Source organism: Dysidea avara, chromosome 6 (genome assembly GCF_963678975.1).
Source record: "Dysidea avara chromosome 6, odDysAvar1.4, whole genome shotgun sequence".
Lineage (NCBI taxonomy): Eukaryota > Metazoa > Porifera > Demospongiae > Dictyoceratida > Dysideidae > Dysidea > Dysidea avara.
In genome coordinates, this window is record NC_089277.1 from 13,296,659 (window position 1) to 13,311,944 (window position 15,286).

At 37.9% G+C, this 15,286-nt stretch overlaps 1 protein-coding gene across 1 annotated transcript in view; it reads left to right on the plus strand.

The window, feature by feature from the left end:
* The first annotated feature begins 3 nt into the window (after nt 1-3).
* LOC136257428 (dynein axonemal heavy chain 5-like) overlaps nt 4-15,286 on the plus strand; it is a 59,542-nt gene continuing 44,259 nt past the window's right edge. Inside the window, exons 1-13 of the mRNA XM_066050629.1 lie at nt 4-130; nt 317-986; nt 8,434-8,607; nt 8,664-8,868; nt 8,957-10,042; nt 10,962-11,014; nt 11,071-11,191; nt 12,541-12,669; nt 12,922-13,053; nt 13,232-13,369; nt 13,601-13,725; nt 14,095-14,296; nt 14,393-15,251. Of these exons, the coding sequence (XP_065906701.1) occupies nt 322-986; nt 8,434-8,607; nt 8,664-8,868; nt 8,957-10,042; nt 10,962-11,014; nt 11,071-11,191; nt 12,541-12,669; nt 12,922-13,053; nt 13,232-13,369; nt 13,601-13,725; nt 14,095-14,296; nt 14,393-15,251 (3,889 nt within the window). The 5' untranslated portion in view covers nt 4-130; nt 317-321. The remainder of the gene's footprint in view (nt 131-316; nt 987-8,433; nt 8,608-8,663; nt 8,869-8,956; nt 10,043-10,961; nt 11,015-11,070; nt 11,192-12,540; nt 12,670-12,921; nt 13,054-13,231; nt 13,370-13,600; nt 13,726-14,094; nt 14,297-14,392; nt 15,252-15,286) is intronic.

The following is a 15,286-nucleotide window of genomic DNA, read 5'->3' on the forward strand; positions in this document are numbered from 1 at the left end:
ATTACCCAGGCAACCTTAGCAACAAACCGGTTGAATATGGTGGCAGTGGTTCAAAGGAAAGCGCGCTAGCGTTTTACGTTTTATATCTTTGCAGGTGGTTTAGCAAGTCTCTTTGAAGTGATTTTGCCAGGTAATTAATTAGTGCAAAGGATGCGCTAGTCTTGGCGCGTTTTTGTCTGACAAGCAAGTCACTCCGCAATGGCCAACCGGCTACCAATGGCCCGCATATAGCTTCAATGCACGTGTAATTTAGATGCATTGGCGTTGTTAAATTGTAAGCAAGCTGCAATCTATGTGTGTTTCTATATTCTTGCAGGATTGATGGATGATAGACATTGGTGGTTTGCTACTAAGCTTCAGGAAACCTTTCACTTTGGTGGCTATGACAGTCCCACTCTTTTAGAAGACTTCCTCTCAGAACCAGATGTGATTAAACAGATTAACAGCTTTCTTGGTCCTGGGGAGCCACTGAAATTGTTTTTCTACTGTGACTTTATTGACCAACAAGTGACCGGTGAATCTCGCAGTCTAAATGTAGTTACTGCTTTAAATAAAGACACTGCTTTTGAGGGTGGAGTGTGCCTTTATGCTTTAAGACGTGAGTTGTTTTTGGAAGTGGAGGCCATACAGTTGGAAAAAGAAGTTTGTTGTGGCGAATTAAAGTACTCTGTGTTGACAAGTTTTAGTATGCTGTTGACAGAAGGATTTGTGCCTTTGTTGAAGTTACAGGTACAGTGGAAAGATGCACCCAAGGAGACAGTGACACAATTTCTTCAGACGTTAGACAAATACACTCAGGTTGTGTTAGAACCAGTTTCACAGGCATACCAACCCCTACTAACCAAACCAACCATACCCATTAAGACGGAAATGATACAGTCAGCAAAGAGTGCCACTTTGCTTGAGTTTCAAGAAGATTGTGAAGAACTAGTTGGTGATTGGATAAGCACTATTGAGACATACCTGCTTGAAGGAATGGATGAAAAGTAAGGCATCCTTTTTAGTTTTGTGTTTAATATTAATAAAGGACACTATGTTCCTTGCAATTTTTTCAAGGGAATTGTGATAATATACTACACTATTTTCCATGAAAAATAAGCTGTTAAGAAAATTTGAACAATGAAGAAATGACTTCACCATTATTGTGCTTCATTAGGAGTATTATCTCTTTATCAAGTATCAGGCCTCACTTTGCACTGTGATAACCATTGTAGGTATTATCACTCGTTATCACTGGAAGCTAAGATGAATACATATGTAAAATATTATCCTGCAACACACTGCAATACCTGAGAATTTTTTATGCTGGAAGCATGAATGTGTAAGCATACATCTTCACCATTGTATGTACTATAGAAGCTATAGTTACAACAACACAGACAATAGCTTATAAGTATCCATGATTATTTCAGTGCACCCCAGAAAATCAGTGCATGCATTCAACTCACATGTGTACAAGGTGACTACTAACACCCATCATTACACTTAAGGGTCATTCCATGTCAAATCAACAAGGAATTTAGGGTCACCTCTCGGATTTTGACGAAACTTGGTGTGTTTGTAGTACCTATGGTGCTTATCACTCATGCAAATTTTTAGCTCCATACATTCCATAGTTTCTGATTTATGACCACAAATATTTTGAATATTTCATGAAAATTTGGTCCATCTCTAGTTACAAAATCAACTGCAACTTTGTACTGTGTAAATATTTTTAAACACACTTTTCAGTGATGGAAGACTGTTGATTGACCTTTCCAGTGATCCCTAAATTATGGGATATCTACTTAATTATGGTTCAAAAGTACTTCATTGAAAACTTTAATCCTTTATATTTTGAAAAATACTGTTTGAAATTTTTCGAATTCTTTTGTGAATAATGATTGAATCATAGTCTATGTTTGATAAACTTTTTGTGGTGGGACCACAATGGGCTCAAGAGATATAATGAATTATGTTGTGGTATGCGGTGGAATTTGCCATCTATTATTGCTGTATTGGAGTGTACACCTCCAATATCCACTCGCAACAAGGCCATGCCAAGTTTGTCTTACAGAGTGAAGGTGTCTAGGTATATTGCAACCTGTATTAGTGACCACCTGTATTGAAAGGCCATCTATGTGCTGCAGTTAAGTTATACTTCTTTAATGTATAGCACCAAAGCATCAACCCTTTCTAGCAAATCCAAAAATGATCCTTATTAGACAGGTTGACTATAAATGAGATTATCATGCGTCCATAAACACATTAATGTTGTACCATCTCTTCAGTTATACCTTATTTATTAAGTAAAATCTTGCCGTAGTGCACTCACATACATATCCCCACTCTACACTATTCAAGTTATGTACATGGCTGCATAGGTACAATAGACCTCCTCAAAAAGGATACCTGGGCACCTTAATAGCCTCATGATCTTACTTTATAATTGTACGTACATTTTGGGCCCAAGACAAGTCTGTGGTTTCTCAAAAATGAACACTTCATCAATGGTCCAGGGAATAGAATAGTTGCACTATATACAGTAGATGCATTACTTGTACCAAGAGTTTTTATATTATTAACACTTGCTTGCACCTCAATGTGTGATTTATAGTACTGTAATTACTAAAGTGGTTTTTCAAAGTATTTTGGGTTGACGCTTTGAAGATCAGTACAGGCAAATGTTAAGTATGTGGTCAGCATGTCATATGTGAGTATGTGCATGAGTTTATGACTTGATCTTCAAAGTGGTCATGAATGTAAAGTAATGTAGTAATTAATTTCACATATTGAGGTACAATTAATCCATGTATGATAAAACCCCTCCATTGCTAGGAACATAATAAAGTGCTCATATTACAGAAGCCACAGAAGTATCTTGGTCTAAATGTATGTGCACCACTAGAGTGGGAGTACAGTGTATAAACAGGTGTCCTGGTTATCAAGATATCCAGGTATCCCTTCTGAGAAGTTCTGTTGTATGTATCTATGTAGCCACATACGCAACTTAAATATGGCTAAGTCCACTACAGTGGTATTCAACTTATTAAAGAAGGTATTTGTGAAGAGATAGTACATTTACATGATGTTCATGGACACATGGTGGTCAGATCTGTAATTTATAGTCAACCTGTATAATTAGGACCATTTTTGGATTTGCTAGAAAGGGTTGATGCTTTGGTGCTATACATTAATGAAGTATAACTTAACTGCAGCACATAGATGGCCTTTCAATACAGGTGGTCATTAATACAGATTGCAATGCACCTAGACACCTTCACTCTGTAAGACAAACTTTGCATGGCCTTGTCGCGAGTGGTTATTGGAGGTGTACACTCCAATACAACAATAATAGATGGCAAATTCCACCGCATACCACAACATAATTCATTATATCTCTTGAGCCCATTGTGGTCCCACCACAAAAATTTTATCAAACATAGACTATGACCCAATCATTATTCACAAAAGAATTCGAAAAATTTCAAACAGCATTTTTCAAAATATATGGGAGTAAAGTTTTCAATGAAGTACTTTTGAACCATAATTAAGTAGATATCCCATAATTTAGGGATCACTGGAAAGGTCAATCAACAGTCTTCCACCACTGAAAATTGTGTTTACAAATATTTACACAGTGCAAGGTTACAATTGATTTTGTAACAAGAGATGGACCAAATTTTCATGAAATATTCAAAATATTTGTGGTCATAAATCAGAAACTATGGAATGTATGGAGCTAAAAATTTGCATGAGTGATAAGCACCATAGGTACTACAAACACACCAAGTTTCGTCAAAATCCGAGAGGTGACCCTAAATTCCTTGTTGATTTGACACGGAATGACCCTTAAGCAATTGAAGCAAACAACCTCACCGCCACTCAAGATCAAACTTCCATTGTGCGATTTAAATCAACTGATTTCTTGCCTGATTATCCATTGTAGTAAAAAGCTAATGACATTAAGAGGAGTCAGCGGCAAAAGGGGACAAGTGCCATTTGAAAAATAAGGTGACCATGTGATGGGCATTAAATAACATTATAATTGAATTGTAATTTTTCAAAGAAATAAATTTGAGACTGCCTTGGACTTTTAAATTCTGTTGTTTACTTAGTAACAACATTATATATTCACCTGCCTTAAATGATCCATTTCATTTTTAAGAGATGAAAAAATCTAAAATGGCATGTGTCCCCCTTTTCCACTGACCCCTTCAATTCCTAATGTGTATGGCTGCATTCTAGTACACAGTGCAATATCATGGTCAACCACCATTATAATTGTTGCTCATTACTACTAGTATATTAAAAATTATTAGTTGAAAAATGAAGAGGGATCCAAGCAGTAAAAAGTAGTGAAACAAAAGATGGATGATGGTATTACAGCATTGCTCGGTGGGAAAATCCCTACATTGGCAAGTTATATCAATGATTTTGTTCACTTCCAAAGTAGGGATTTTCCTGTCGAGCTATACTGTAATCCATCTCTTGTTTTATTGCTTGGATCCCTACTTCATTTCTAATTTAATATACTAGTTTGGGTTTTTTATTATAGCATACAGCAATATATGTGTGACTGTTCTATTAGGGTGACTGCTGTATTAGAGTATCTCAAGTCAGCCTTTCCTACCAGGGTGTGTGTCACTATTTCATTGTGCTAGCATACAGATAGGCCAATAATAACAGGGTGTGTCATCATTAAGAGGTATGGTCTCAACGCTCAATCGTTATTGATCAACCAGATCGTGTTAATTAATTAATTAATAGACGTGGCATTGAACCTATCATGAAGTTACAGGTATCTACTGAGTGTAGGCACTTTGATGAATTTGTGGCATCTAAATAATTATGCTGCTCAAGGAAAGTGTTAATAGGATAAATTCTATATCTATATCTGGCCACCTATTAGTGTTTTCTTGTTTTAATGCTGTGTTTAATGTTAGATGGACTAATATTATTCTAATAAAGGGGATTTTCATTGTGTAAGATGTCTCTAGGCTGATTTTTGAAGGTGGCATTTTAGGTGGCATGTGGCATTTTTAGAGGGGATCCCTACTTGTCTGTATTTTTTGATAGAATATCACGTAATTCATACTTATTGGCGATGCGTACCTTGAGTGATGAGTTGTATATTATTCTGTCTTCTTAAAGTAGAGTTACCTAGTTTTATATAATTGAGTTGTATTTTGAGAACTGGGGCCCTAGTTTTAGATCCCTTAGCCCCAGGGCCCTAGGCAGCTGCCTACCCTTAAGGCTGACCTTGAATGGCTACACCAAGGTACACACTTGGTATAGATCAGCTGCCTCCATACTTTACTTGCTTCCACTATTGTGTTGAGATTCTTTTGTTACTTGCTAATTGACAAGTAGATTCTGAATCTAGTAATTTGATTATTACTGTAAAACTTTACTCTTGGCTTGTGTCTAAGTGTCCATGATTACTGGAATAAGATTGTGCGTGATAGAATATGCATCCTCCAGGCTGTCACATTGTTAACTGTTCTATTACAAATATTTGACTCACTATGATGAGTCCAGAAACACCAAGCCAGAGATTATGGCGCAATATGCGCATGCACATTTAAGGCACGCATCATGGTACCAATTACCAAGGAATAGTAAGAAAAGGATACTTTCAGTAGTTGGTTGATTTAGCTGAGAGTAATGTGTTTACTGTAGTCAGTTCATTTTTGTATGTTGACAGGTGCCTATGTACCATTACTACTTCATATCACACTTCACATTAAATATAGTTAAGAACTCACATACACTGTTACAACTAAGTGATTACATATATAGCTTTGTCAAATGTGCAGGCCTAGTGCTGTGTATTGTGTTATGTACAGCTTAGCTGTATGTACATATACTGTCAGTTTTAGTCTTTCTTTTTTTCATTTCATCTTGGCAGTAAATGCATCCATCAGAGCAGCCTGGAGCTTGTTAGGTAGAACCCTGTTGATTAGTTGATACTTTAAACTGGCATGCATGCATATATGTACAAAACACACAAAAAAAAAACCAAGGATAAAGTCTTCAGCTGTATACATAGTCATGCTTACATATACACCTGTGTGCTACTCAGGTGTTATGAGTAATGCAGGTATACCCCTCGGACTTTGCCACGTTTCACAGGTAAAGGTGTGGGCACTAGCTTGAAGGCTCACCTGTTATGTGACACTTTTGCTTTCCCAGTTAGTACCACTTGCCCATTAATGACAAAACTGAGTGGAGTTAGCACAGGTCCCATTTTTCAGTTGGGTAAGTCTCCTGCCCAAGAAAGCAACAACAGCAATTGGGCATCAGTGAAAATCAAACCAGAAACTTTGTGATTACCAGACCAACCCACTTAGCTGTGATGTATACATACACATGCACTCACCCTTATTAGCACAATACAGGATATTCAATACTGCTTACCAGGTCAAGGGATGGACATAATTCATCACTGGTGGAACAGCAACAAAGCTGTCATTGTTGATGATGGTCTCTATAATAGAGTTAGCAACATGTTTGATGGTCACAATGTTCTTCCATGGGCAGACACAAGCCACTTTGATACCATAGTAGCCCTCCTCATTCAGCTCTGTCCTTAACACCTTGGAGTAACCATACAGGGCAGCCTTTGAAGCACAATAGAGAGATTGTTTGGCCTTGTTGCTGAAGGTCTGTGGTGGTACCACGATCGTGATACAACCATGACGTAGTTCTAACATCATGGGCAGGAATGCCTTGACAGCCTAGAACAGAAAACAACCTAAAATACATGTATGACAAGTTTGTGCTGGTAGCATCATTTGCTAGACTCACAGCACACATTAACATGTCTGCTGCAGGCTCTATTGCTGTTCATACAAGGTAAATACTATGTACGCATAAGGTGATTTGGGAGCCTGGTTAAATGTGTGACACCTCTTTTGTACCTTGATTGTGTTAACTCACCAGTGTGTACACAGTGAGTTCTTGTTGCACAACCTCCAGTAAACAGCTCATGTCTGCAGTGATAATCTTATCTTTAATATCGGTGTTGTCTATAGCATTCACCAGCACTGATACATCCCCAGATTCCAGCTTCATCTGTCCAATGGTGTCTTGAATTGATTCCTTGCTTAAGTCAGGCAGAACGTAGCTGAATACTTCACTGGTACCCTTCAGCTGCTTGATTTCCTTTGTGGCTTTATTCAACCTTATTTCATCCATGTCCCAGATGGTTATACGCTTTGTGTTACGGCTTGCCAGTTGCAGAGCAACTTCTTTCCCGATGCCTCTACCACCACCTATAATAAGGACCCGTTCATTGACAAAATAGTTGGGTTTTGTTTTAGTGGGTTTCTTCATCATTCCATAGCATCTCTCAAAGATAAATAGCACCAGTGTCTTCAATATAATACTTAGAATGGCCAGCAAATCTGTCACTGCTGTGTACATGGTAGTTTCTATACCTACAGCATTAAATAGCTTATAATGAAACTTATCTATGAATTCTTACAGCTTCTCTGTCCCACTTTTAATCTCTCTCCCAAATGCAGAAGCTATCTCTCTAAACTAATAGGTAATCTATGCCAGCAGCTTTATACATAGGGTTGCTTGTGTAGGTGTTAAATTGGGGATAATTTGCACCTTATGGTGTCTTGGATTTATCATAAACATTATTGTCAATAGCTGAAGTAGACTGTAGTTGTTTATTGTAAGTTGCTGTGTTAATCAACATTATTTGTGATAGTTATATTGTTTTGAAGTGGCCATACCTGTTAATGGGCATGTATTAATCTGGTAAAATAATATTTTGATAGTTTCAAAATATCTTTGTACTGCATTTTATATGTGATCGTTCAATACAAAATACTGAAGTAATACATATGCAGGCTCCATTATGATTTTTTATTATGTAATTTGTACTAGTAATAGCATGGGTAGCAGTGAAATTTGGGATAAATATCACGAGTGTTGTATTGGAAATGGGGATAAATTTCACGAGGCGAAGCCGAGTGAAATTTACCATTTCCAATACAACAAGAGTGGTATTTATCCCAAATTTCACTGCTACCCATGCTATTCCCAGTTAATACCATACTCGCTGCATATACGCATGCTGTGCATTAGCGTTGCCATGTACGCAATTTGTCACTATGTACTAAACACGCGTCGACACTAATTGGCGCTACATTGTTAACATAAATTCTAGCCAATGAAATTGCAATTACAACTTTTTCACTGCTGTCAGTGAAATACGGGATAAATTTCACTGCTACTATTGAGACTTTTGTATGGGCAGTGAAACAGGTATGGTATTATACATGCAAATTTCATCATAGGAATAACACTGTAGTTAACAGTTTTAAAATGTTATTTACTTTTACATATAGTAGAATTATATAATTTTACATCATCACTGAGCATTTTTACACAGCAACCTGTTTCTAAATGGACCTCTGTATATTTTCCGGTTTGCAGGTATATTGATCCACACAGTAGCCCACTGTCAGAACTATCAAAATGGCAGCGCAAGCAGTTGGTAATGAATACAATCATTGAACAGCTGAAGGCAAGAGAGTGCAAGAACATCATTACTGCTTTGGTTGTAATAAAATCTAAACTGCTGAAGAAATGGAAAGCAGTTGATGCCCTGTAAGAATTGCATATATGTATTTTGTTGCTTACCTACTATCTGTTCATTCCTGCAGTATCAGTGATGCCTACAATGATGCCAGAGATAAGGTGCGATACCTGGAAGCACTGAGACAGGTGTTTGAACAGCTACAAGCCAACCAAACACCATTGGCTATAGTGTCCAACGTACTACCATCCCTGGCTATTGCTGTTAAGCAAATGATTGGACAATCACGTGTGTATGCCAGGTCAGGTTTCTTGGGTTTTCTTTTCATGAAGGTAAGCATGTGTAGTTATGCTGTACATGCAGCTTGTGTGTGTGTGTGTGTGTGCGTGCGTGCATGCAAAACTCATTTTTGTCATCTAGGTTTCCAACCAGTTGTCTTTGATATGCTATGAGTACCTGGAATCATTTTGTCGGACACCTGATGACCACAAGGACCATTTCTGGTATAAACTATTAAATGACGTTGAGCACCAAATTTCTTCAAATGAAGAAAACTCATTTGTTGTGGCCCTTAAGAATTGTCTCTACCTGCACAAATCTTACCAAGATGTTCTTGGTCAGCTGAAGGATTTGCTGTTAGCTACAAGCTCGATGAACATCACTCCGGGAGCAATGTCTGTGGCCACAAAGAAAACAACACAGAAGGGGCCAAGAAAACCTGAAAAGTCTTCAGCAACGACCAATGGTGCTACTTCTAATTTTGGTTCTGTGCTGTCAATCTCTTTTGATCCGACCAATCATTTTCATGGAATAGCACTGACTCAAATGGAAAAAATAATGGAACATTTTGATCTGTTTCAAGCGAGGATCATTGATGCGTTAGAAATCCGTAAGAGTGTTGACCAACTTCAAAGCCTGCCCAAAGCCTTAGAGGGCCTACCACACATACTTGGTATATGGAATGTTGACTACCTCCTAAAAGAAGACAGGTTTAAGAGCTATGAGCTTAAAGAGACTGATACCACTGCCCTTCTTCCATCAACTCCAGGAGGCTCCCTCCGTGAAACAAGCAGTGGTAGAAAACACACAGATAGTCACCAAAGCCATCACACGCATGGTCACTGGGGTGTTTCGTCTCATCACCGCAAGTCGCCACACAGTCACATCTCTGGTGTTTCCCAACAGAGCCAAAGAAATGACTTATTAACTACTCCAATACCAGTGGGAGAGTCACCAGCTTCTAGATCTAAAAGTCAGAAGCATGCCAATGTATCAAGGGCTAGTCACTTAGATGACGAAAGTGAAGATACAGAACATACCAGTGTGGCCACAATGGTGTTGTTGTTTTTGAAGAAGGCTTTGTTTGATCTCAAGTCATCCTGCGCCAAGGGCTTCACTGTTGTATTTGATATAGACTCTGCCCTAGAAGATGTGTTCCCTGAGGCGTTGGTTGTATTCAGACAAAATGTGGCTGCTATCGAGGGGAATTTAGCAGAATACATAAAGGTGAGAGATCCTTTCAATTGTGAACATATATATATGTGACTGGATTTGTGAATAGGTGCCTTATCACGCATTTTATATGCCAGCAAACAAAATGTTACAACAGTGACTGATTTAGATTCTCTTTGTATCAAATTGTATCCAAATATACTGAATTCCAGACAAGATATAAGTTATGGAAGTCAAGAATGGATCAAATTTTGTAGGTACCTTTTGCTAATCCAATCACATATGCACTTCACTATGCACCACACATAATTGTGTTATAGTTAAAGCATGGCTGTGTGTATGTCACTGTATGCATGGAAAATACAGCACAAGGGGGTGTGTCGACAGAAGCCAAGGGTTGTATTAGCATCCCCCAAGTGCTGTATTTTTCGTACAGGTTTACTAAGTATTCTGTGACTTTAGTAGTTGAATCTTTTAAAATATTTATGGTTTCAGAGGAGTAGCTAACGGCTAGTCTGTATTCCCAGCTATACTTTCAATGGAGATCCCTGGTGGGATAGTTTACAAAACATTCTTGACCGCTCTATTAAAGTATTTAGGTGACTGCTCTATTAGAGTGTTTCGGTTGTTTTAGTGGAGGCTCCTACATCGCAGCATTGTGCCATAAGTTGACATGATAACCTCTATCAAGCATTTTCTGATTGTCATTCCTGTTCCCGTTTTTTGTTCCCATCCTGTTTTCCTAGGATTCTACTAGCTCTACTGTGTTTGCCCAAGTCTCTGTATTTATAACCCAATTATCCACATAACTGTATTGCATTTGCTGACTAACTGTAGTACTGTACTGTATGACTTGACATGCAGTACAATTACACTGTATGGAAGCTACAATACTCATTCCTCCCATGCAAAGTACAATATACATACAGCACACCAAATATGTATTGATCTGCATGCGTTTTTTCTACTGCAGTATATTGTAGAATGGGATATGTCATCTGTTGAACTACTAAACATCATTTCAAAGTATGTGAATATGTAATGTATGTTTGTGAGGCACATGACACTTTTCTATATTCCAGATTTAAGGCTGTGTCACAGAGACCTAATTTGAAACTGCTGATACATGAGTCAACTATGGATATCTTCCGTAAGTACACTGATGAACTGGAGGAAGTTCAGAGCATTTATGAAGCGAACAAGGTGACTAATTTACAGGGGCTGTATGGTGCTAAAGTGTAATGCTTTTAAGAACCAGAAATCTTTATTTGTCATTATAGTTTTCTAAAGAAGATCTGTATGGTGTATTTATATGCATTTGTAATACATACAGTAAACCTCATTAATATAATCATACAGTACGATAGTAACTGTATAGTAGGGACCACAAAGGAGTAGGTGTGGCCCACAGAAAAATATCACCCAATTCAAATTTCCCTGACGATGATGAGGCAGTATTGGTTGGGTAAAACTAAGCCCAAAAAAGCTTTCAGATCAACCCAAAACACTTTCAACAAGTTGCTACGGAATTTTTAAAATAATTTATTTAACGGAATTTTCTATTGACTGACTGACTGACTGACTGATGCCTTCAGACAAGCGTAACTCGATAATGGCTAAGGTTACGTGCTTGATTTTTCACTGTTCAACGTTGCTTCGGCCCGACTGGTGCCTTTTGGCATACCGCAGTACGTACAATGCATTCTTCATGGACTTACCAGTGTCCTCCTTTGTGTCCCATTCATCTTTGCTGACAGCGAAAAGTGTTGATTTGATGTAGCATGTGATGGCTTCCCTTCGTAACTGAAATTGTCCATATTTTTTGTAGTAGCTATTTTGATTGCAGAGGTGCTTTTCGAACAGTTCTTGATTCGTATTGCTGTGTAACGGGTTGAACATAGCAGACAACGAAGCGTAATGGATACTTCACTTTTCAGATGATAATTAATATGACTGGGGTGCGCGGCACCATTTCTTTCTTTTAGTATATGTGTGGATTGCTGAGGTGCTTTTCGAACAGTTCTTGATCCGAAATGCTGTGTAATGGGTTGAACATAACTGACAACGAAGCGTAATGGATACTTCACCTTTTAGACGATAATTGATATTGTTGGGGCGCACGGCGCCATTTCAGATGTGGTATGTGTGGGTTCACCAGTCATAATGATTATTTACAAAAAAAGGTAACAAACAAGTACACAGAAAAATTTGAAATTTTCAACTAGAGTATGGACCATAGCACATCGATAAAAAGTACTGAAACAAGCTGGAGTAGGCACAATATTAAATCACAGTAAACAATAAGAAGTGTTATATCCCTACTGTGCATTCCATTATGGTATCTTGAGCACAGTAGGGATATAACACTTCTTATTGTTTTACTGTGATTTAATATCATGCCTACTCCAACTTGTTTCAGTACTTTTTATCGATGTGCTATGGTCCCTACTCTAGTTGAAAATTCCAAATTTTTCTGTGTATTTGTTACCATTGGTTAAATAATATGGTCTCAATGATGAGGTGGTCATAGTATATGAAATTTTCATTTGCAGGATAATCCTCCTTCATTGAGGAATAAACCATTAGTGGCTACCACTATAGCATGGAGTAGACATCTCACTCACAAGATTGAAGCTCCAATGAAGGTCTTCCGTGACTCTAAGTCCATCATGCAATCAAAGGTTGTAGTATAGTCTTTTATGATACATGTGTAATGCATACGTTCATAACATACATTGGTATACGCACAGCACCATATACCTGACTTTAGTCCCTAGGGGTCAGACCTTGTCTAGTGGAGAACAATTTCAGGGGTCAGACCTTGTCTAGTGCATGTTTATCTAACATATCATTCTTGATAATATTATGGTGTCCAAATCTTAAAATCTGTTATTACTTTGTGCTTAACGTTTCACTGTTGGTTTGTTTCATAGGAGTCTCAGTATTGTATTAAGCTCTACAACAAGCTGGCTCTAGCACTAGCCACATTTGAAAATTTGTACCTGTCACAATGGAGGACCAGTATCAACTCTGCTACTAAAGCATTACAAGCCACTCTGCTGAAGGTATAGTATTATAGTGGTGACCATTTTACATACATACCCGTACGCTGTGTATTAGTGTGTGTTTAGAGGTTCCAGTTGTGATATTGTAATGTGCAAATCTAGGTTTCTGTACATGCGTGTTTGTTCTGTGTGCGAGTATGTGCATGTGTTATGTCTTACGTCTTACTTTTGTCTCCAGCATGATGTTGATCCAGATGGCAATGTTATAGTCAAGGTAACATTGGATGATGTTGTTATTGAAGTGATGGCTGGGGCTAAAGCCTTGCAACAACTTAATGTGGACATACCTGATGCTGCTTTACAAATACTAAAACAAGTATGCAAACTTTCAAGCATACAAGTTATATTTATATTTATACATACATACATATGTACACCTCTATGTACATACCTAGTACCTAAGAATTGGATTTCAGGGACTTTTGTAATGCTTGCAACGTTCTAATCAAATTTCATTATCCTGTGCTTTACAAGCACTTATAGAAATTCTTGGCTTGCACTCTGTGGCGTCATGCTTACTTTTATGTTAGTCTTGATGTAACTACAGGAAGTACAAGTGAAGAAATACAAACAACAGATGGAGGAGACACTGGCTGATTTCTACCAGACACATAGTCAGGTTGATCCAGCTATGAGACCACTACTGAAACAGTATACTGAAGAGGTCATAAAGTGAGTGATAGATTAGTATTAGTAAACTTTAGAGAACATATGTGTAAACTATGGACCCTCAGTTGTCTCACTCTCATTTGTCTGTACCCTTTCTTATCCGAAATTGGATATGACTGCTCTATTAGAGTATTTTTAGTACAGGTGTATGTTCTATTAGAGTATTTAAAGTTCCATTTATGAATGTATTGGCTTCAGTTATCCAAACACTAATTGAACAGTCTTTTAAGGGTTAATTAATTAATTAATTTTTATTTAAGTATATACCCTGTAGCAATGAATAGAATGTCTAGCAATTCTCCTGCTCATTTGCTATTGCAATTGAATCAATTCAGCAATATATAAGTACTATATAATTTATTTCTATTGCAGGTCTTTGTCAGCAGGGTGGACTTCTCTGCACTGGAAGAGCTTGAACATTGATGTATTCTTACACAAGGTTCATGTGGATATCAACCACTTGAAAGCTGCTGTTAACACTATCAACACTACTATGGCCAGTATCAATGACACCCTGGCTACCATTGCTGACTCTAAACTGTTTGACTTGATGATAGCGGTGAATGAAGTGTGGGTATGTTGACCATACATAGCATGTTTCGCTTGTACACATGTGTGTCATATGTTCTGTGTCTGTATGATTAACTGTACATATTTTATGCTGCTGTAGGTCCCTAGTAAATTTTCTGTTGAAATGAAAAACCATGTGGAAATGGTTAGTGAAATTCTGTTGGCTAAGATAGAGAAGATGCAGACCTCCATTATTGATATCATGTCAGTTTCTACCAGTGTTGCGCAGACAATCAAAAACATCTCCGTGTCCATGCTGCACACTTCTAGCTCCACCCACAAGCCTCGTAGCAACCGTAGCAGTGCTACATTGATAGATCAGTCTACTCACCGTCTATCAAGATCTCGGAACAGCAGCCTAGGCAGTACAACTAGTGAATTAGACAGTTCACTTACACCTAATATGATGCCATCACCATCACTTTCTCCAAGAGTGCGAACTGGTAGTACAAAGAAACATAAAATATCTGTCTCATTTAAGCCAGTAGAGAAAAAACCACCAAGTGTTTTTGAGCAGTTTGTGTCAAAGATGCAGGCAGAACACCATGAAACTGAATTGAAAATTCTCCACTATTTTTCTAAATTGTTAGGTGATGCGTTGTTATCTGCAGTCACTGGTTCGCTATCAGCATTTAAAGCGTCAATTATCCCAAGGCAGCAGAACAAATTGGTGTCTACAAGTAATTGTTGTAACAGTGATTTTGAAGATACCATCCAATCATCTACCACCGTCCTTGAGTTCTCTACTAACATCACATTTGTTATTCCAGAGTCACGGTTGATACCAGACTTGAAGGATATCCAATCTGACATGGATAAAGTGTGCTCATCTCTTTGTAGTGTGTTACGTAAGGTGTTGTGGTGGGGTGGTAGTCATGGAGGGTCTACATTGTATGATCAACTAAGTGAGGATCCTAACTTGAAAGAACTACTTACTTTCCTCTCATCTTCAATACTAGGTACGTGCGTATTTAGAATTTAATATGTACAATAT